At 40.5% G+C, this 23,066-nt stretch overlaps 1 protein-coding gene across 1 annotated transcript in view; it reads left to right on the top strand.

Annotated features, from left to right (window-relative positions):
- The window catches only part of asah2 (N-acylsphingosine amidohydrolase 2), a 73,674-nt gene extending 52,045 nt beyond the window's left edge, over window positions 1-21,629 (top strand). Inside the window, exons 17-20 of the mRNA XM_048608952.1 lie at window positions 2,361-2,513; window positions 6,312-6,371; window positions 8,039-8,127; window positions 21,341-21,629. Of these exons, the coding sequence (XP_048464909.1) occupies window positions 2,361-2,513; window positions 6,312-6,371; window positions 8,039-8,127; window positions 21,341-21,524 (486 nt within the window). The 3' untranslated portion in view covers window positions 21,525-21,629. The remainder of the gene's footprint in view (window positions 1-2,360; window positions 2,514-6,311; window positions 6,372-8,038; window positions 8,128-21,340) is intronic.
- Window positions 21,630-23,066: the final 1,437 nt, after the last annotated feature.

Raw genomic sequence — 23,066 nt, 5'->3', positions numbered from 1 at the left:
ATGGGTCTTGCTACATTTGCACATGGACTGCTATCAGGTTCGTTCCTGAGTGTGATTCCTGGTTAGGAATCTCTGAAGTAGAAACACAACTGGAGGAGGATCCCAAAACCTGTCAAACCCATGGAAAATCTTGGAAAAGAAAGTTCTTCACAAAATGGCATCTAGTATTTTTGAGACTTCAGTAGGCAGACAAAGTGGTGGGGAATCATCACAAATTGGTTTCCAATCTGCTGCATTGCTGGAGAGGCTATTGGATGTAATAGAATCTAATGAAATAGAATATAAGCATCAACTAAGTATGGCAGTTCATCACAGAATAGAATGTTGTTGTTGCCTTGATAGGAAAAATCCTTTACCTGGGCTCAAGCTTTTCGTGCCTCTGTAGAAGACTTATTAGGACTCGTACTTGCTAATTCAACAAGGCTCCTTAATAACATTGCAGTTGTAGGCACATATTCATTCAAAGTTACCTTTAAATGAAAGGGTGTCCAGGCCATGATTCTTGATTTTTAACGGTCAAAGGTATATAGTGTGAAGCAATTCTTAACTTTCACTGTTACCTCAATAATCCTGGGCCAGATCATCAATGTTTGCTATAGGGCCAATGACATCTACTTGAACTTCCATCTTTTAGTTCAGTTTGCTAATTTGGCTTATTTTTGAAATAACCTTGCCTTGCAAAGCGACTGAAAGTGATCGAGCATGCCAGCGTAAATTGCCTCCTGCTGAACAATCTTGTTGCTTGCAATGCTTCCTTGCTCTACAATGCCAACAGTTCAAAATGGCAGATCTTGCCTTTTCGCTGAACATTTTTGGCAGGAAGAGGCAGACGTCTTTGTCCTAGCCCATGAATAGATTTAAACTGAAGTTTGGATTTGTGTTGAACCATCTCCTGAGTTTTGCATTTTATGGCTGATCCTGCCTCATTCATTGGATTGCTTGCTGTACCTTGTCAGGACTCGCTCAGATTGCACTAGATCAGCAATATGGTGTTAAGAATCTGAATGAGCTGATTGCTCAATTCTGCATTGTTGCATGAAAATAGTCACCTTGTGTAAATCCTCAATGGAGTGTATTGAGTTTAATGGAATCCTTGTTTACTCTGGGCCCATTCAATAACAAAGTTCTTGGAATTAAAGGAAATGTCAAAGGCTGCTGGGGCTGACTGAATCCACCCGGTGATATCTCACCAACAGCTTGCTGGATAATGATCTCTTTAGCGAGCTGGAGCTGTTGCTGTTTCTGTTTCAAACACATCTATGGAGACTCTGTACCTGTATCTGCCAAAGCTCCAATCCATATCAGTCCTTCAACAGCATTTGAAAGGCCTTGGAAAGAACAAGGACTGCTGAGCTTCTCCCAACATACTTCCACTTTAGAGTATGCCTCATCTTATCTTGCCTTGCATAAGACTCCAACTATTTCATCCTCCCTTATGTAAGCCATCAAGCCTCAATGCTTGGGAAGTCTTCTGAGAATTTTTGCCTGTGAATTCAACCCTGCCTTGTGGTCACTTAAACACTGCCTCATGAATCTTCAGATTCTTTTAAGAAAAACACCGTCAATATTAGACTGAGATATTAGGAACTGCAGATGCTGGAGAATCTGAGATAACAAGGTGTACAGCTGGATGAACACAGCAGGTCAAGCAGCATCAGAGGATCAGGAAGGCTGACGTTTAGGGCCTAGACCCCTATATTAGACTGGTGTGTTTACGGCTGCCACCATGTGGTAACATGTTTAAAATGAGTTTTTCAGATCTTCATATAAGCTCAGGCCAGACTTCTAGGTTATCATTAAACAATGTTTATTAATAGACCATACATGATGGTAAGTCTACAGAGTAGCATCGACTGCAGTGTATAGGCTCCAGCCTCCTATAATAATAGTGTATGGCTGCTGAGGTTACAGCTAATGTAACAGCTTACCCCAGAGGCTAATTTACATATCCCTTAAATCCTACAACAGCTCAATCTGGTTGAACTTGTAGACTCTTCCAGCCTCCTGTTTACTAGTTGTAATATCTTATTTTTGGCAATGTTGCTTGAGCATTGGGAAGAGAACTTATTTTTTATCCCCAGTTCTTAGGAAGGGTCACCAGACCCGAAACATTAACTCTGTTTTTGTTTCTCTTCACAGATGCTGCCAGACTTGCTGAGCTTTTCCAGCAACTTTGTTTTTGAATTTATTTTTGGTTGCTTTATTCTGATCCAAGTTCTAACCCCATAAATGACATTTTGTTCAAACTTTGTGACAACGATACTTTATCTAATTTCCTCAGAATCATTTCCTTCCCTTGTAGTTAGTCTTTAAACCACCAGAATGCTTATTATAGCCTGTTATTGTTTCCAATGCTCTAGGATTCTGTCGATCAGTTGCCTAAAGGTCCAGAACCACCTAATTTTTCTGACAAGCAGCTAATCTCATTACTGTTCCCGAATCCAGTTGATAAAACGCTGGCTAATACATCTTTTGGTGATGTACTAATAGACGTGCAAGGATCATACAGACCGGTAAGTGTTTATTGACATTTCCTCTTTCATATTTAACCTGTTTTCAAAATTTGGAAATTAGAAGGAATTGTGAATTACTGCTGCAGATTTCAGATATTTAATCAACACTTCTGAAATAATTCCACGGAGGCCAGTATCCGTGTCACCAAGTCACCCTTTATTTACACATGTAGACTCCTTGACAATGATCCAGCTTTCCCAGAGCTGGCTCCTGGAGTGAACAGAACCCCTGACCCTCCTGTTTATCTCTATCAGCCAGGGCTCCCTGATTGGGCCAGGTTAATAGCCCCAATCAGGGAACTCATATTCTATGAGGTCCACCTGGCTGACTTCATTACAATCACTATATCCCTCCCCCTCTAAGTCTGTAGACTGTCCTTGTTATAGCCTCTCCTGGGGCATTTTAACACCGGGTCCAGTTCCTCTGACTCAGCCTTGGATCCAGGCAGCATGTATCAGAGGGTAGCCTGCCTCTCGTACCCAGGGCGTCTCAGAAGAAATTCATCCTCTTCTTCAGGCAGTAAAGGCATTGAGACTGTGACATTCACCATGTCCACCTCAGACTCTGAGGTTTCCTCAATGCTAGACAGAGGGAGAGAAGCCACGGGTTCTTTGGCAGATGCTCTGTGGAGCTGAGTACGTTTTGCTCCTGCCCTGTTTGTGGGTTTGCAGCTTTCATGTGGTCCACATGCTTGTTCAGGACCGCCTCACCTTCTCGAAGTTCAGGACCTGACCTTGGGTCGACCGTGCCTCTTACCATAGCAGGGCCATTTCCGTGGTTTTGGCACCAAATTTCATCCCCAGAAGCAAATTGTCTCTCTCACTTAGAGGAGTCTTACATCTGGCTTTGGCTTTCCTGATGTCATTCCACCCTCCCTCCACAGGTCCAGGAAGATCAGATTTAACTTGGTGCAGGGTCTTCTCCTCATGAGCAATTCTGCTGGAGCTATCCCTGTAGCTGAAGTGGGTTGGTCCGACAATCAAATAGGAAGCGGGACAGTTTGGTATTGAGTGAAGCTGCGGGCTGTTTCCTTAAGCCTGTCTTCTAAGTTTGGACTGATCTTCCTGCTAGACCATTGGATGAAGGATGGTACGAGCTGTCCTTACACTCCAAATGCCATTTGACTTAAGGAAATACTCAAATTCCCTGCTGGTAAATGATGGCCCATTGTTTGTGAACAACTCTTCTGGGAGCCTGTGTATTGCAAAAGATGTGCACAGCTTTTCTGTCGTCCCTGTTGATGAACAAACTCTATGCATTTCCAACCACTTTGAGTAGGTTGCCATAATGACCAAGAACATTGCACCCATGAAAGGATCGATGTGTAATTGAGTCCAGGGTTTTCCCGGCCATTTCTATGAATGTGGGGGAGGTGTTGGTGGTAATTTTTGTCCTCGTTGCACTGCCCTACTGACCCGGCTATGTTAGCATCCAATCCTGGCCATCAGGCATGACAACTCATTAACATCTTCACTTTGGACACTTCTGGTTGACCCTGGTCGAGTTCAGCCAACACCTGATGTTGACCTTTGCTCGGGACAATCACTCTTGCTCCCCATAATAAAATGCCATCCTGTACAATGGTCTGGTCTTACCAGGCCCAGAGAGGTTTCAGTTCTGATTGTGATGGCCTTTTTGTTTCCCTCATCATCACCAGCTGTTTTAGTTTTGCCAGGACCAAATCATTTTGCATCCACAGTCTGATATTGTCAGCAATGACCAGGAGTGTGTCCAGGAAGTTTAAAACCAGAACGGACTCTTCCAATGTTGGCACCACGGGCGGGGTATCTGCCAGTGGGAGGTGGGTCAAGGCATCCAGAGCAGGTTAAATCTGATCCTCTCAGACATGGGAGAGAGGGTGAAATAGCATCAGGAATGCCAGTGCCAGACACAAGACTTCTCTAAGCGAGAGAGGCGGTTCTCAGAGTGAACAGAACCTCTGGTACTCATGTTTATATCTGTCAGCTCGGGCTCCCTGATTGGACCAGGTTCACAGCCCCAATCAGGGAACTCATATTCTATGAGGCTGACCTCGCTGCAATCACTGCATCTTCCTTTCTAAATTTCCTCATGAGTTTTTTTTTGCTGTCCTTGTTGAAGTCAGTAATCCTTGCTCCATTTGTTATCTCAACCCTCCTGCTGGTTTGTGCGAACGGATTTGGATTATTCCAGCATCCAAATCTCAGTTGAACTTGTGTGTGATGGCAGCAAGGGTCACTGAAGTGTTAGCTGCAGTCTCATTCCCTGTTCCCCTAAGAAAATGAAGGGCACCACTCAGTACATCATTGCAATACACCAGGCAGTGCAACTCCCCAAGATGCAACCAGTTTCCAGGATATTGTTTTTAAACATATTATGAATGCTGGTCAGGTCTTAACCTGAATTAAGTTTCTCCAGCATGCTATCCTTGAAATTCCTCCTCTCCAGAGAGCAGAACAGTCAGTTTAAAGGTCACACACAATGCAATAAATTTGATCTGAGCTTTGAGTCTTGAATTACTAACTTACTTCACACCTAAACATTATGTAATTTAAAATTTGTTGTGAAATCCAATGGTTACCACTCATGAGGCACTTTAGCAATCTACAGAAGTATAGTGATGTCACTGGACTAATAAATCAGAAGCCCAGGGTTAATTTACTCAAACATGGCAGGTGATTTAAAAAAAAATTCTGCGTTGCGAGCTGAATTGGAAGACTTGAGAGTGGTGGGGAGGTGTCGTAGAGGGATGGAGGAGGGACAATTAGATTTTATGGAGGTGAACTTATGGAAGTTTATAAAATCATGATGAGCTTGGATAGAGTGAATAACCAAGGTCTTTTCCCTAGGGTAGGGGAGTCCAAAACTAGAGGGCATTGGTTTAAGGTGAGAGGGAAAAGATTTAACAGGGACCTAAGGGGCAACTTTTTCACGCAGTGTGTGTGTATGGAATGAGCTGTCAGAGGAAGCAGTGGAGGCTGGTACAATTGCAACATTAAAAGACAACTGGATGGGTATATGAATGGGAAGAGTTTAGAGGGATATGGGCCAAATGCTGACAAATGGGACTAGATTAATTTAGGATATCTGGTTGGCATGGACGAGTTGGACCAAAGGGTTTGTTTCCATGCTGTACATTTCTGTGACTCTAAGTGAGCTGTGTAGAAGATCTGATTGGAAATTGATATTGTTTAGCACATTTAAATGAAGCTGAAGATTCAATTTCAGTTAAACTCACTGAATTCAGAACGACTTGGTTTCAGGGAAAAATATGAAATGGTGAACGTTGCTACATTTCCTCATATCAATTCATCACAGTGCCTTGTTGAAACATAATTATCCCTATAAATCCTCCTCGGTATTCATTCTGAACCTACTGAAAGGTTACACTCTCATCTCTCTGCTGTTAAAAACCTGACTGCCATGGAATGATTTTATCTCTGTGGTCACAACCCAAGGGAATGGCTTGTGTGCAATAGCATTTGCTGATCACCTGGGACCAAGGATGTGCGAATGTAATTGGCAACGAGGTGTTAGTTGGTTACTGAGGCAAATCTCTTGTTTGAGAATAAGGTGAGATTCGAGAGGTGACCATAGACTGAATAAAACAGTACAGGTTAACAGTTAGACAGGGCTTTATGATTTGTATTGTTATACACTTGGTGAGCAGTGGTAAGTATGCTTACTTCACACTTCAAAATAGATCTAACCTGTTAGTTTTGAGAAGTTGTGATATTTTATACTTAGCTTTGATGGAATGAAGAATTAACCCGGATCATTGCAAATCGCATCTGTTCACATGTTTGTATTTGTTGTAGGGAGATATTGCAGAAGTGACTTTTGTGAGTGGGAATCCCAGGAACTCGGTGGCTTCTATGGTATGTGATTCATTCAGATACTTGGGGAAAAGGGCCATGCTAAAATGTTCGCGCTTTGCTTGAAATGAGCAGATCACCGTCAGAAGATTCACTCTCATCCTGTACCATAGGTCATTTTGAGCAGATTGCCCAGCCTTTAAGGAGGAGTGGGTGTGAATTCCAATTCAGCAGCACAAAAGATATACACAATAAAGATGACAAACGCTAAACTCATTAAAATGAGGGCTGTGCTCACTCATAACATGGGCGTAACCTCACTGGTGGAAGGGAAGGGAGTTAGGTCCATGATTTTCATGTTGTAAGTCCCTCCCCTCACATTGAGTGACCTGTGTGCTGAGTGAGTTAGACTAGCAGCCATGCTGGGTGAGAATTCTTCTATCCTCTGGAGTATAAACTCTGCAGGCCCCCTTCCACATCTGCTCACATTCCAACCCAGTTAGATCTCTCTTCATGGAGTGATTTTCTTACAAGGACAGGTTGAGTAGATTGGGGTTGAAGAATGAAGTAAAACCTTATTGAAACTTGCAAGATTCTTTGAGGGCTTGACAGAGTAGAATCCTGGGAGGTATTTTTCTCTTCGTGGGAGAGTCCAGGGCCAGAGGGCAAAATCTCAGACTAATGCTTCGGGCATTTAAGGTAGAGATAGGAGGAAATGTTTCTCTTGGAGAATAGTCTATCTGAGGAAATCTTTAGAGGATTGTCAAAGCTGGGCAAATAAACATAATCAAGGCTGAGATACAGATTTTTAATCACTAAGGGAATCAAGGGTTATGGGGAAAAAGCATAAATGTGAAGTTGAGGATTATCAATCAGCCATGATTCCATTGAATGACAGAGCAGTGTTAATGGGCCAAATGACCTATATCTGTTCCTACATCATATGGTTTTATTGTCCTATTTGGCACACAATTACTAACGAACACAGGGAGAACATAGGATTAGGAGTAAGCCATTCAGCCATTTGAACGTGGCTGGTCTGCATTTTAACTCCATTGACCTGCATTAGTTTCATAACCTTAATAACAATCTCACTAAGTAACAATCTCACTTAACAACAATGGATCCATTTGAATCATGGCATTTACTGTTGCTGCAACTTCAACAGCAATTTGGGAGAGAGAATTCCAGTGTTCAAATCCCTTTTATATGAAAACTTCCATCTTGATGTCGACATGAATGGTTTAGTTATAATTTTCAGACCATGTTACCTTATTCTGGTCTCTCATCAAACCATAGCTATCATATCAAATCCTTCAATTATATTCAACACCTCAAGCAGGTCTCTTCACTTTGTGTACTGAGGACAGACTTGATGAGATTGGAACGGCTACGTGTGAGATCACATGGAGATCAGCACAAAGGACCAATAGTAATCACCTTTGTAACAGGAACATTATGGCTGGTATCAATGTTGGGGGGTGCATTTTTGATCTGGCTCACTCTACCTATGGAGGTCTGGGATCTAGACACTAAGTGGCTGTACAGTACTAGAGCTGTGACCTGTTACATTAGACCTTGTAGAATATGGGAATGTTGCTGGCAGGAGAAATGGGAACAGAAATAATTGAAATTCAAATGTCATTTAGTTTAACTTTTAAACCATTCCCTATCACATTCATTTATTCATTCTAATCTTGGCCTATATTTCTCACTTGTATATGTTTTAGGCTGGTGGAACGTTTCTAACAGTAGAAAAGTATGAGAATGACACTGGCAATTGGATTGTCATGTACAATGATGCTTCCTGGGATACCAGGTAATTCTCCTTTTTCACTTGTCATCAGAATTAAATCTGGAGCACATACTGTCCTTGGTTATCAACATTTCCTCTTTAATCAATGTACCCTAATTCAAATTAATCTCAAATAAATAAGTAGAATTGGAAATGCTTTCTTCAGTGGCTCAGTGGTTAGCACTGCCGCCTCACTGCACCAGGAACTGGGGTTCGATTCCACCCTCTGGTGACTGTCTGTGTGGAGTTTGCACATTCTCCCCGTGTCTGCATGAGTTTCCTCTGGGTGCTCCAGTTTCCTCCCGCAGTCCAAAGATGTGCAGGCTAAGTGGATTGGCCATGCTAAACTGCCCATAGTGTCCAGGGATGTGTAGGTTAGGTGGGTTATCGGGGGATGGGTGTGGGTGGGATGCTCTGAGGGTCGGTGTGGACGTGTTGGGCCAAAGGGCCTGTTTCCACACTGTAGGGATTCTATGATCATTCCCTTGGGAAGACTTCCAATCCACTGTTCCTAATCTTGGGAAGGATCTCAATTACAGTTCCTCATCCAAGGATGAGAAATTTCAATCCATTGGTTCCTCAACTCCACAAGGAGCTGTTTGAAACTGCTCAAATTGCTTAAAGAATCTTGCACATATTAAGTGTCTTGGTTATTTTAAAATTGCTGCATTTGTTGATTGGAAGAAATTTGAATATGCAGCCTCCATATGATTGGTTTGCCCATTTGTCTGAATTTCCCTGTGTCTTTTCTCTTCTCCATCTTGTTCTGTTTCTTTTAGGCCATCCTTAAAGCTCATCTCTTTGATCAACCTTTTGGCTGATGCCTCCCAAGCTTCTATTATACTCCATGAGCTTCTATGAAGGACCTTTGCTTGACTTCCTTTTGTAAAGGTGCTAAAAAACTGCCCTTTGTTTAATAAGTAGCTGCAGGACTCCCAAAACCCTGAAGAAAGGTCCTATTGCTACGTGGCCACTTTGGGTCAGATGGGCTGGCTTATTTAAAAAGTTTAAAAGATGTAATGAGCACCGTGAATCTGATATTTACTTTAAACACAGGCCAACTAATCTTCTGACTTTAGGGCTATGGCAAGGTGGTATTAGCAGTTGATTTATTGAAGCTTACAATGAGTCTGCAGTATCAGCAAACCAAAGTTCAAGCCATAACCTCCATAAGTAGCATCCACCTACAAATTATTGTCAGTCATTTGGAATGTCTGAAATGATAAGGATCAATAAATGCAGTACACCTTTCTAAATATTGAGTCTTCCATTGCCACCCTGTTCCATTTTTCTCCATGTACTTCCTTTCTGTAATGTAGAAGTTTAAAACAGTATTCATTACATGTTCACACATAATCACTGTCCTATCCCTCATTATCCATTTGGAAGATGCGATTTAAGTAATTTAAGTCCTGTGTTTGTCGATTCCTCTTTTGAATAGATTGGCCTTTCTAGTCTAATCTAATCCACTGCGTGTGCTTCTTTGAGAAATACCGTGGATAACTTAGTTTACCCATAGTGAAAGGGTCGAAATGACGAGTGACGCGGAGAGAGAAATTAATGACCTGACCAGAAATCAGTATTTGAAGTTACTGAGCTTTGAGTTTCCAAGGACAGTTCCATGCTACTTGTCATTGGTAGTACGCTGGATAGTTAATTGCCAAAATTTTAAGTTTGTGTTTTTGTTCATATTAATCAAGCTGCTGAAGTGAGCAATGATTAATGTCATGAGGCTAATTCTGATGTTGTATCAGGAAAGGATTCTCTAGTTAAAAGTAGGTCTGCATTTTAAAACAATTGTGTACGCAATATTGTTATGGGAGGTGATTAATCTACAACGATCCCACAGGCATGTCTTTTTGGGGGTGAAGATGGGACAGGTTGATCGTATCAGATCCTAATGTTGAGTTTGTATGTTTGATTAGCTAGCTCACTGTAAGTCTCTGTACATGTGTTTATAGGCCATGCGAGTGAATGTGCAATAGTTTGGAAAGTGACAACACAGGATGCTTTTGGAAAATCTCTAATTACATACTTGATCCCTCACTCAAATTTAAACTGTTTTTTATATTATTGCAAGACTGTATTGGAGGTTCTAAATGAGAGTTCCTTCGTGTTACATTTTGTGATAACTTAACACAAGGGCTTACATATGAACAAAAACCTAAAAAAAAAATTGTGTTTGCTGATAACTTCTAAAGTAGAAATTGTTGCAAAGTGTCTGTAAAAAGAAAATATTCTGTACTCTTGCCACGCACTAAACAAAAAAAACGACAGCTTGTGGTATTTGTAGCTTTGCTTAAAAGATCATAAGTATATTTTACTCTAATTGTAATTAATTTTTGATAACTTGTGCTTTGAATGTATGAATAATTTGGGGTACAAGAACAGGATATTGTACCTTTTGATTGACTAATGAAACGGTGCAAACAAACGGTTCAGATGCAATGATTAACTATCTGATTGAACCTACCTGTATCAACATCTTAATGCTTTACTTGTACATTCTCACACCAGTACATTTTCTCAAATCCTTTGAGTTCCCATCCATTACCATGTCAAATCTATGCAATACAAAGAGTCAAGGCAAATTTCTGCAAGCTATTTAAAAAAAATTTGGGGAAAACACCTAAAAGGTAAACCATAAAAGCAGTCTTCACAAAGGGATGTGAGAATATGGATTGTACTACCATTAGAGATGCAGAAGCAATTAAGTATATAAAATGATGATAAAGTATGGTAATACGCTATAAGACTGATATGAAAATGTAGCTGTTACCTCTGCATCTCAAATAGCAGTGCACCGAGGACACCTATGTGCCCATTAGATGAAGAGAGTAGAGATCTCGTGAGCTATCCCATTAATGGTTGTAGTTATTACCCAGTACCTGTGAACAACCAGTGATTGGTCCATCGAAGCTTCTTTGTCCCTCAAAGATTCTGTGAACACAGAAGCCTTACAGGCATTGCACAGGATAACTGTGTAATATTCAGGAGATGGTTGCCTAACAATTGCTTATTGATGAAATTCCTGTTGAGCATGCCATGGAATTGTTGGGAGTGCAAATGCCTTAATGAATACAGACTATATAGTGTTCTATGTCTAGGGAAGTCCATCAATTGAGGAATTGTCACTACCTCCCTTCCTGCTGCTCGATATGTGTGCAGAAAGGTACTTTATGGTAACCTGAAGTCACCTTTTCAGTAAGTGATGTGTGAGAAAGTGACCAATTGCTAAGGTTTATTTTATTTGTTCGGGGATGTGTGAGCACGGTGGCTAAGCCAGCCTTATTTCCCATTGCTAGTTGCTGTTGAAATGATTGCAGTGAGCTGCCGCCTTGAACCACTGTAGTCCTTGCTGCTACAGTGCATTGGCAGAAGAGAGAGTCAATGTTTGTGGATATGGTGCCAAGCAATTGAGAGTTCCAAGATTTTTATGCAGTGACACTGAAGAATTGGTGATATATTTCCAAGTCAGGATGGTGAGTGGCTTGGAGGGGAACTTGAAGGTGGTGGTGTTCCCATGTAGCTGCCGCCCTTGTCCTTCTAGATGGAAGTGGTTATGGGTTTGGAAAGTGTAAATAACTTTGGTGAATTTCTGCAGTGTATCTTGTCGATGATGTACACTGCTGCAACTGAACTTCAATGTTGGAGGGAGTGGATGCATGTGGATGTGGTGCCAATCAAGCGGGTGCTTTGTCCTGGATGGTGTCAAGCTCCTTGAGTGTTGTTGGAGCTGCACTCACCCAGGCAAATGGGGTATGTTCCATCACACTCCTGACCTATGCCTTGTTCATGGTGCACAGGCTTTGGGGAGTCAGGAGGTGAGTTACTAATTGCAGTATTCCTAGCTTCTGACCTGCTGTTGGAGGCATATGCCTATATGGGCAAAATTAAACAAAGAACTGTGGATACTGGAGATCTGAAACAAAAAGAGAAATTGCTGGAGAAACTCAGCACATCTGACAGATCTGTGGAGAGAAAGAAGAGTTAACATTTCAAGTCATTGGTTTCTTCATTGGTTTCCACAGATGCTTCCAGAACTGAGTTTCACCAGCAATTTCTATGTTGTTTATATGACTAGTATTGTTGTGTTTCTGGTCAATGGTTGCCACCACGATGTTGATAGTAAGGTATTCTGAGATGGTCATTTTGATGTCAAGTAGTGATGTAGTTATCATTCTAACAGTCACAAACCACCTATCTCCTCAGACTTGATGATGATAAATGCATTTCATGGTGTCAAGTAATCCCAGGATCATTAGCTAACATCTCTCCAGCAGTTTTTTTTATAGGTCTTCAGTGCAAAGTGAAGTACTCTCCCTTCAGCTTCTTGTAGTTACGGTGCAGTTTTCCCCATGTTGGACATGCTTTATTTTCTTTTGTATGATGTCCTTTGTATTACTTATATCCTATCCTCTCCTCTTAATCATTTTACTGGCTCTTCTATAAGTATTTTGCCATTTTTCTGAATATATTTTTCTTGTTTAGCTTGGAATGTCTCTTAGTATAGTGCAAAAATGCTTTCTTCAATTAATACACTCCCATTAATACACTTTAACTAATCATTGACAACATCAGAACTTCTGCACTTTAAGAATTTTCCTCAGAGTACACTTCTCTCTCAGCTGACAAGGTCTCATGGCAGAATCCTTTATACCTAAGAAAATCTTATCTTTAATGAGATTAGCTAACCCAGTTAACTAAAATCTCAGGATTCAGCTAGATGTGTCAGTGCTGCCACATACTGATCAAAAGTCTCCTTCTTCCCCTGGGCTCAAATGTTGAACACATACGATTCAATAGAAATATAATACATGATTCAAAGTAAGCCTTCAAACCTTTAAAAATCTCTCTTGTCTGGTTATCTGCTCCTCACTGAAATCCAGGGTGCAATATGGAGTTTATACCACTATTTCCCCAGCACTGATAACAGGGTTGCTGTAATTATTTGCTTAATGATTTTATTTAATAATGCAGATATTTCCTAGTTTTGTCACCATCAGTGGAAGAATATCTAAATCTGTCTCCTATCTCATTTCACTTCGACTACAGCAGTGTATGGAAAATTCACTGCCATTCCGATTCACCCACGAAATCTAGGTTTCAGACAATGCTTTTTAAAATTCTCCTTTGCTGTCTTATTTTACAATAACTGGCTCTCTGAAAATTCACACAACTTTTGACATTCTGGTTCAAGTAATCTCTTTAAGGACTGCCACAAGCTAAAGTGAAGCAGTTACAGATGATCTATATTTCAAATATAGAATCCCTACAGTGTGGAAACAGGCCCTTCAACCCAACAAGTCCACACCGACCCTCAGAGCATCCCATCCAGTCCCATTCCCCAAACCCACCTAATCTACACATTCCTGAACGCTACGGGCAATTTAACACGGCCAATCCACCTAACCTGCACATCTTTGGACTGTGGGAGGAAACTGGAGCACCCGGAGGAAACCCACGCAGGGAGAACAAACTGCGAACTGCACACAGACAGTTGCCTGAGGGTGGAATTGAACCCAGGCCCCTAGCACTGTGAGGCAGCAGTGCTAACCACTGAGCCACTGTGTCATTATGTAGATGTCATATAACTATGGCAAGTCTGCACAAGTACACTATGTGCATTTGCATGACTGAATGAATCTCGGAGCATGCTTCAGAGACTATACTGGCCTAAACCACGTTCATGTGTCCAAATAGAAGGGTCTAGAACTGCAAGAAACATATTTTTAAATAGATTGGCAACTAAAAATGACATGAAGAAAATCTTTTTTTTTTATGTGTGGCGAGGATTTAGGATTTGGTGTCTACTACTTGAGAGTTTATTGGAGCAGAATTAATCATGCCTTTTGAAAGGGAGTTATACAGGTACTTAAAGGGTGGTGGAAATTGCTGGGTTAGGGAGGAAGACCTGTGGAATACATCTAATTGGATAGCTCCTTGTGAGAGTCAGAAAAGGCACAGTGGCCTGAATGGCTTCCTCTGCGTTTGTTAGATTTCAATGGAAACGCAAAGAGAAGTTGTTTGTAGATGTGGTAATAAGTCCCAGTTGAGCAACAAAGACATTAACATGATCCAGCAGTTCAGTTCCAGTAGAGGCTGAAAGTTTGACTTATTTGATCGGTCTTAAACTTTTAAAGTATTTAATGGTTCTGCCAGTACCCAATGTCACTGAGCAGTCTCATGCTTTGCTAATGCAGGGTTTATGTGATTGTCAGTGGCCACCATTGACATCATTTCATGAGTTGATACTTCCCAGTTGTACAGCATGTGAAATCACGGCACACAATTGCCAAGCAATCTATCCCAATTTTTGATTTGAGATTCCTCGTTCACTACAGCACTGAGAAAACTTCAGTAGTATTCGGCAGCAAAATCCAACTTGTGAGGTTGTGACTGAGCTTATTTAACTAATTGCCAATGCGTATGGTCTCCCATGTAAGCACTTAGTTCTGATCGTTATGATAATGAAGGAGGGAGTAATTGTGATATAGAGTAGTTGCAACACAGAAGACCATGCTGCCTCTTAGTGAAAACAATTCATCGATTTTCATTGAATATTAAAATTGAAGTTCAATGGATTGTTATTAGGTAAGGGAGTCAAAGGTTGTCAAAGGTTATCAAAGGTAGATGTGAAATGTAAAATTCAAAACGCAAACAGATCAGCCATAATTTTACTGACTCAGGGCATGGCTGAAGGGGCCAAATGGCCTGTAACATTTGTATGTTTGTATCTGACTCTGCCAGTCTGATTCTGTAATCCATAGCCCTGCGAATCTCTCTCTTCAGGTTCTCATCCATTTCCCTTTTGAGATCCACAATAGAAACTACCTCCACTGCTCTTTAAGGGTAGCTTATTTCCAATCTTACAACACATTGAGTAAATATGTGCTTTTATCACGTCATCTTTGATTCTTTTGTCACCTTTCTGTGTTGTCTGGTCCTTGACCTTCCCATAAAGGGAAGATCCTCTCTCTGCCTGCTCCATTTAGGCTGCTTGTGATTTTGAAAATCTGTATCAAATCTCCCCTCAACCTCCTGCTTTTTGAGAACAGAAAGCCCTGGCTCCTCCAATCTAACCTCATAAATGCGGCCTCTCACCTTGAACCATTGTTGTGAATCTTTTCTGCGCCCTGTCTACAGCCTGTTCATCCTTCTTGAAGTGTAGTGTCCAGAACTGAGTACAATCCTCCAGTTGGGGCAGAACAGTGTCTAATAAAGGTTCGTCAGAGCTGCTTTACTTTGGTACTATGCTTTTATAAATAAAGTGCAACATCTGATTAACCAAGAGGCAATTCTCATTAGTGTAGGTAAACGAAGATCTGATCTGAAAACTTAAAGTATCAATATAACACAAAGAGAGGACCAATGAGATATTCCTGTCACAAGAAATCAAAACCCATATCATTTATGGCTTTTTGTTTATAGATTCTTGGGAGAAATGAATGGGCAGGCTTGATAGTTCAGTGAAAACAACAGTAATGGGTTGGCGTAAGGGACCATTTGCCCACCGATTGCAGGACATGAACCCTGTACATGAACCACAGTTGATGTCTTGGATTGTGTCATATTCGATGCAAGGATTGCTCACATAAAACCACAGTGTGCATTGAAAAGTAGACATTCTTGCTACTTTAAATTTTATCCCATGATGCCTTACATGCTTTGTTAGCTTATGATGGTTATTTTCATAATGTGATATTTGAGGTAAAATCTACAAGGAAGACCAATATTGTAATGCAAGTTGCTTACTAGGATTTACAAATTATACAGCATTCAAAAATAATACTACAGCAACCCATTAAAGGTGATATGTTTTGATGAAGACCTGTCCTCAATTAAATATGTTCCAGCTTCCTCAGGCTAAACATTGTTTAACATAACAAAATTACAGTGGATAAATCAGCATACTCTAAGGCATTTATCACAAAACCTTTCCATCAGAAAATACTTTGTATTATCCTAACTGGAGGTCTCCAAATGCTACTTAACATAGCACACAATTAGCTAATCTCAGTCCTTGCATGGTATTTTCTAAGGCCAGACATCATATATGGCAGCTATTATATAAATACATGGCTTATGAAAATCTAAAAGCTTGAGCGTAAAAAAGGCAAAGACAGCCAATTAGTGAAAATATGTGGGTCTAGCAAATATCTTTCCAATGAGATGTTAAACCAAGGTCCTTTCTGGTCAGGCAGTTGAACGTATAAAGTTCCCAACCACTATTTGAAGATTAGCAGTGGGCTTTTCAAATATTGTGACCAACATTTCCCTCCCAACCAATGCCATTAAAGGTGATTACCTGGACATTTATGATGTTGGTATTTAACTGCCAAGTTTGCCTCCACTCTGTAAGGGACAGGACGTATCCAGGGATGGTGATGGTGACGTCTGGGACATTCTCTGTAAGGTCTGATTCCATGAGTGTGACTATGTCAGGCTGTTGCTTGCCTAGTCTGTGAGACAGCTCTCCCAATTTTGGCACTAACCCCCAGAAGTTAGTGAGGAGGGCCTTGCAGGGTCGACAGGGCTGTTTCTGCCGTTGTTTTTTCTGGTGCCTAGGTAAATGCCAGGTGATCCGTCCAGGTTCATTTCCTTGAGACTTTATGCAATTGATTCAACTGAATGGCTTGCTCGTCCATTTCAGAGTCAACCACATTGCTGTAGGTCTGGTGTCAAATGTAGGCCAGACCAAGTGAGGATGGCAGATTTCTTTCCCTGAGGGGGATCAGTGAACCAGATGGATTTTTCCAACAATTGGCAATGGTTTCGAGGTCATCAGTAGATTCTTCATGCTAGATTTTTTTGTTGAATTCAAATCCCACCATCTGCCTGGTCTCTAGGACATTAGCCAATTTTCTGGATTAATAGTCTCGTCATAATACCACTAGGCCATTACCTCCTCAGTTGAGGACATGAAATATACTCCTTTATTCATCACAGATGTAACATGGATTACCAACAGTTCAAAATTCAACATTGTGGAGTTGTTTCTCTGTCTGAGCTTCAAGCGTTTAAAAATAATTTCACTTAGCAGCAAACTTCAAATTTAACTTCTGTTGGCTCACTGCTGCTTTTCCCAATGTATGTTTTAAAAAAAGCTTTTGAAACTAGGAATATATGTCACTTCAAAAAGTAAGCTTTGCTGTACTGACCCTGTAAGTAATGCAAGCAATAAGGAAAGGAATACTCTCCCAAACACTCATCTCTCGTATATTCATTTGCCTCTGTTATAAAGCTCACATAGGACATTCACAGTAAACTCTCTCTGATCCTCACCACCCTCCCCCACCCCTTTTAGAACGTAAAACCATCATAATGAATGTTCGAAACCAAATCAAAATTGCTGGAGAAACTCAGCAGGCCTGGCAGCATCTGTGGACAGAAAACAAATTTTCTCCAGACACTGCCAGACCTGTTGCATTTCTCTAGCAATTTCTGTTTTTGTTTTAGATTACTAGCATCTGCAGTTTTTAGTTTTATTTTAATGTTGAATGTTTACTGGAATAGAGTTTTCCCGATTTGTTTAAATTCCTGCAGTGATGAAAAATTCTGTGATGATGCACTTTATCGATAACATGTTAAAATGAAAATCACAACAAGGTGATGGGAAGGGTAGAGACCAGGGCAATGTCAAAATGCCCTTCTTAACCGACATTGGTTTTATTCATTGCATAAGGTCAGAATCTTAATCTGATAACAAGGGAGCAAAGAGCAAATAAGCAGCAACTAAATTATGCAAAGTGTTAGACCTGAGAACTCAAAGGAAGTCTAAGAATAAATGAGAAGTGCTGGTTTATGGTTGAGAAGCTGACAGAAGGTGTGAGGTGACTTATGCATTAGATTTATACTGCTGTCTGAATGAAGTAAAACATAATAACATTTTAGCTGAAAATCTGACACCTTGTGGGGTCTGGATTTAAAACTAATTTCACCCACAACTGGCCATGGGCCTGTTGAAATGCATTTATAACATAGATCATGGTTTTGTATTTTTATTGCCCTCTGTGGTTACCATGGTAATTTAGAAGGAAACATGTCTTCATGAATCAATTAATATCAATCAATCAATTCCAAAATGGGAACTGTAAGTCTAGGGTTTTTGCTGAACCAATATTATCACATCTATACTAGGAATGTGTTTTTTAAAAAAAGGACCATTAGAACTTGTCTCCAGCCTATTTAAATTGTCCCACTTGGATGCATACAAGCACTAAAAAAGGGTGAATTAATGTTGAGAAACTGTAGTGCAAATGCCCTCATGGAACCCTGTCCACTTAAGCTGGTTCAATGGCCTCCAATGATCCATCTCTGGCCCTGGGGTCTAGGAGAGAGTTCCATCATGGAGATTATTAACAGAGTCTGACTGCTATTTGTTCAGAAACTGACAGCTGATTTAATCTTGCATTGATACTAACTGTTAACAGTAAGAGTTTGCACAGACATCAGAAGATTATCACTGTTCGAACCGTACTCTGTGTGGAGATGGTGGTTCGTGAAACATTTGCAAAGGCAGAAATCTATTTGAAAGTGCATTTAAAATGCAAGCTGCAAACCTAAACCATGACTATGACACAGTAGTTCAAATGTATGAAACTCACTGGAAGGAATTGTGTGTGTTTGCAGTTTAGTCAAAAACAGCCTTTCTAGTTGATCAATTTAAGTGATCACACAACTACACTGAAAATATACATGAATGTGTACAGGGTTTGCTTTGTTCATTAGCCAGTCCAAAACCATGTGTTACTTGCCTGTAGGATGAAACAAAAGGAAAATTACTGAATTTGTTGGTTAAAGTTGTGAACCTTCAGGATTGAGTTGGAATTTTCAGGAATTTAACCTCCAGGACACTACTATGAGCAACCCAAGAGAATCATTCTAGGAATGTTAAAAACTTTTTTCTTTATTAGTTTTAAAGATTCTGGAGTGAATGCTAAATTGTGTGAGCCTGATGCAAACTCCAGAAATACAAAGAACAAGAATTTGAAACAGTTGATTAATTTTCTGTCCAATATATCAAGGACATATATAGAGAAAAGGAGGAGTTGGGACAATTAGGGATCCAAAAAGAAAAGAGATTTGATGGATGGAGGTAGCTGAGGTTTGAATACTTTGTACCTGTCTTTGCCAAGGAAGATGATGTTGGGCAGGTTGTGGGGAAAGTGGATTTAATCAGATACTGGAAGAATTTCAAATTGATAAAAAGGAGATATAAAAAGGCTATGTACCTAAAGTTGATAGGGCAATGGGACCGGATAATTTGAATGCAATGATACTGAGAGAAGTGAAAATAAAAATTGCAGAAGTCCTAGCCATATTATTTCAGTTTGAGACTCCAGGGTAGTGCCAGGGGCTTGGAGAATAAATGTTTTATGCTTGTTCAAAATGTTATATACTTGTTAAAACATGTTATAAGCTGGGGGGGCTTTTTTTTCGAAAGGACGTAAAAATAGTCCCAGCAACGACAGGCCTGTCAGTTTCGCATTAGTTGTGGTGAAGCTTCTGCAAATGATAATTCATGACAAAATGTAAAGAAAGCTAACACTGATTTATTAAGCACAAATCATGTTTGTCTGACTTGCTTGGAGTTCTCTGAGGTAACATGGAAAATTAATTAGGGTAATGTTGTTGATGTGGCGTATGTGGGATACCAAAAGGCGTTTGATACTGAACAAAACAGACTTGTGAGCAAAGTTATCACTCTCAGAATAAAAGGGATAGCAGTGACAGGGATATGAAATTGGCTGATTAGTGGACATTTATTGGACTGAAGGTTTATAGTACACTTTGCTATAGGTTGTTGCTGGGAACCTTGCCCTTGTATATTTACTGATCTTGTCAATTCTTTGGTGTACAAGACAAAATTTCAACACTTGCATTTGATACAAAACTTGGAAACATTTTGAACACTGAGGAGAGCACAGTAGAACATCTACTTGATGTGGACAACTTGATGGTATGGGCAGACAAGTGATGGACGAAATTTAATGCAGAGAATTGTGAAGTGATTCGTGTTGGTAAGAGGAATGTGGATGAACAATATAAGTAAGGGGAGCAATTCTTAAGAAGGTGAAGGATTAGACGGACGTGGATGTATGTGTGCACAATTGCAAGTGACCGGACAAGATGAGAGAACGGGTAACTCAGCATGAAGCATCTTAAGCTTTATTAATAAAGTAAAGGGTTAAGTTAAATGTGTAAGGAAAACTGGTTCAGCCTCAACTGGACTATTGGGTTCAGTTCTGGTTGCTTTAATTTAGGAAAAATGTGAAGGCATTATTGAGAGTGCAGAAAGGATTCATGGAAATGGTTCCAGGGATGTGCAAATTGAGTTATGTTGAGTGATTGGAAAAGCTCGCATTGTTGTCCTCAAAATTATGGTTGAGAGGAAGTTTGACAGAGATATCAGAAATCACAAAGTACTGCACAGAATAGAAAGGGGAAATCTGTTCCCATTGGTGGAAGAATTGAGAGGAAGATGGTACAGACGTAAGATAATTGGCAAAATTAATGGAATCAAAGGAAGAAATGTTTTCATGCATTGAGCAGTTGGCAACTGGAATGTGCTGTCTGAGGGGGTGGTGGAGGAGGCAGGTTTCATCGAAAGGGAATTGGATTCTTAATTGAACAGAAAAAAAATGCAGGACCACAGGGAGAGGGCTGGAGAGTGGAACAAGGTACAGTGTTCTTTTGGAGAGCCAAGGAAGTCAAGTTGGATTGCATGGCCTCTCCTTCTGTGCTGTAGCAATTCTTGCACAGCGACTCAGTATAAGTAGGTGCCTCTGGCAATTGTCTGTGCCAGTGGAACTTTGCATAAACTTACTCAGGTATATTATCTTCAAGATTCTCCTCAGTCAGTTACTATATCAGGCTGAGGGATACTCTCACCCTCATTCAATTTTCCATGTGCCAGGTATTCAAAAATATAGGTGATAGGGTAGAAATAATTTGGGCAGTGATGTGATCTGGGTTCAGTTTCATTGCAGTCAAACGAGTTAGTTATCAGATGCTGCATAAAACTGGTGGCCAATTCACCAACACTGTTTGGGTCACCAATTTTCTACCCCGATGTGTGTCTTTTGAATCCACCTTGCAAACATTGGTTAGGCGCAAGCTTCACAGCTTGACTTTGTGTTCATTTATTAATGTTAATGTTGAGAGATTTTGTGCTGGTGAGTGTGGGATTTATTCTGTTTGCATTTAATAATCAAAGTTTGTTTTTTGCTTTTAGATTGTACTGGAACAAAGCACGTAATGGTTATAGCAATGTCACAGTGGCCTGGCACATCCCACATACTGCAGAGCTCGGAATGTACAAAGTGAGGCATTTTGGCCATTTTAAGACACTAAAGTTTCTGAAACCAGTCTTCACTCCTTATGAGGGCTCCTCTTCCCCTTTTGAAGTGAGAAAGTGAAACGCATAAACCACTAAAAATTATGTCTACATTTTGCAATTTAAATTTTATTTGATTTTTACCGTTGGGCAGTGAATTTAAAAGAAAATAAACCTGTGCATTATACTCATGGTTTGGTTGAATGATTTGCTATTGATTGTTACCAAGCATGTTTCCAAGGTAGATATAAGATGGGAGATTCTCAAATGGCACAAAAGCATTAATAAATTGGTGTAACATCTGGAAGATTGCTCAACTTGCCCACGCTGAGTGTGTAGTCAATAATTAGTCACTAAAATAAATGAAATAATAATATTGACAAAGCTGATCTTTTTTCATAACAAATGGCCTTGGGTCAGATTGGAAATATTTTCTAACGCTCTTATGTGTTGAGGTGAAAAGGAGAACTGAGCAAATTTAAAATACTTGAAATTGTACCCATCATATCAAGTAACAAACAACTGCACCTCCCAGTCGCGAACCATTTCAACTCCCCCTCCCATTCCTCAGACGACATGTCCATCCTGGGCCTCCTGCAGTGCCACAACGATGCCACCCGAAGGTTGCAGGAACAGCAACTCATATTCCGCTTGGGAACCCTGCAGCCCAATGGTATCAATGTGGATTTCACAAGTTTCAAAATCTCCCCTCCCCCCACCGCATCCCAAAACCAGTCCAGCTCGTCCCTGCCTCCCTAACCTGTTCTTCCTCCCACCTATCCCCTCCTCCCACCTCAAGCCGCACCTCCATCTCCTACTGACCAACCTCATCCCGCCCCCTTGACCTGTCCGTCCTCCCTGGACTGACCTATCCCCTTCCTAACTCCCTACCTACACTCACCTTTCCTGGCCCCATCCCCGCCTCTTCGACCTGTTTGTTTCTTCTCCACCTATCCTCTCCTCTATCCCTCTTCTATTCGCCTCCCACTCTCTCCCTATTTATTTCAAAACCCCCTTCCCCTCCCCCTTTTCTGATGAAGGGTCTAGGCCCGAAACGTCAGCCTCTCTGCTCCTATGATGCTGCTTGACCTGCTGTGTTCATCCAGCCCTGCACCTTGTTGTCTCGGATTCTCCAGCATCTGCAGTTCCTACTATCTTTGATTATATCAAGTCATTACCTGGAATTCCCTTTGGTGATAATTGCAACAATTGGGCTAATCCCCAAGTTTCCTGGAGCAGGATTGTCAATTAATAAAACAAAATTAGATTCAATTAGTTGTATTTGATTTGGCTTTACTAGTTGATACCACACAATAATTAACATTTGCACATTATGTTTCTGTTTAATTACAGAAGCAGTATTATCAAATCGAGTACAGCTCAGTTTTCTAAACCTCGAATTAATCGCGCTAGTATTCAGTAGTAATTATCTTCCTTTACTTATGATATCAAGATGTTGTTATGATTAGGATTATAGACATTAGTGCACAACAAAACACTTCATGTCATTATATTTATAGATTAAAAGACACTTGTAATGATTGACATTAAAAAGTAAGGGCTTCTCAAGGGTTTGAATAAATTTATTAGATGTACATGTAGAAAGTGCACACACTGTTTTTCC

Source organism: Rhincodon typus, chromosome 20 (genome assembly GCF_021869965.1).
Source record: "Rhincodon typus isolate 14 chromosome 20, sRhiTyp1.1, whole genome shotgun sequence".
NCBI lineage: Eukaryota > Metazoa > Chordata > Chondrichthyes > Orectolobiformes > Rhincodontidae > Rhincodon > Rhincodon typus.
This window is presented reverse-complemented; position numbering and strand designations above follow the sequence as displayed.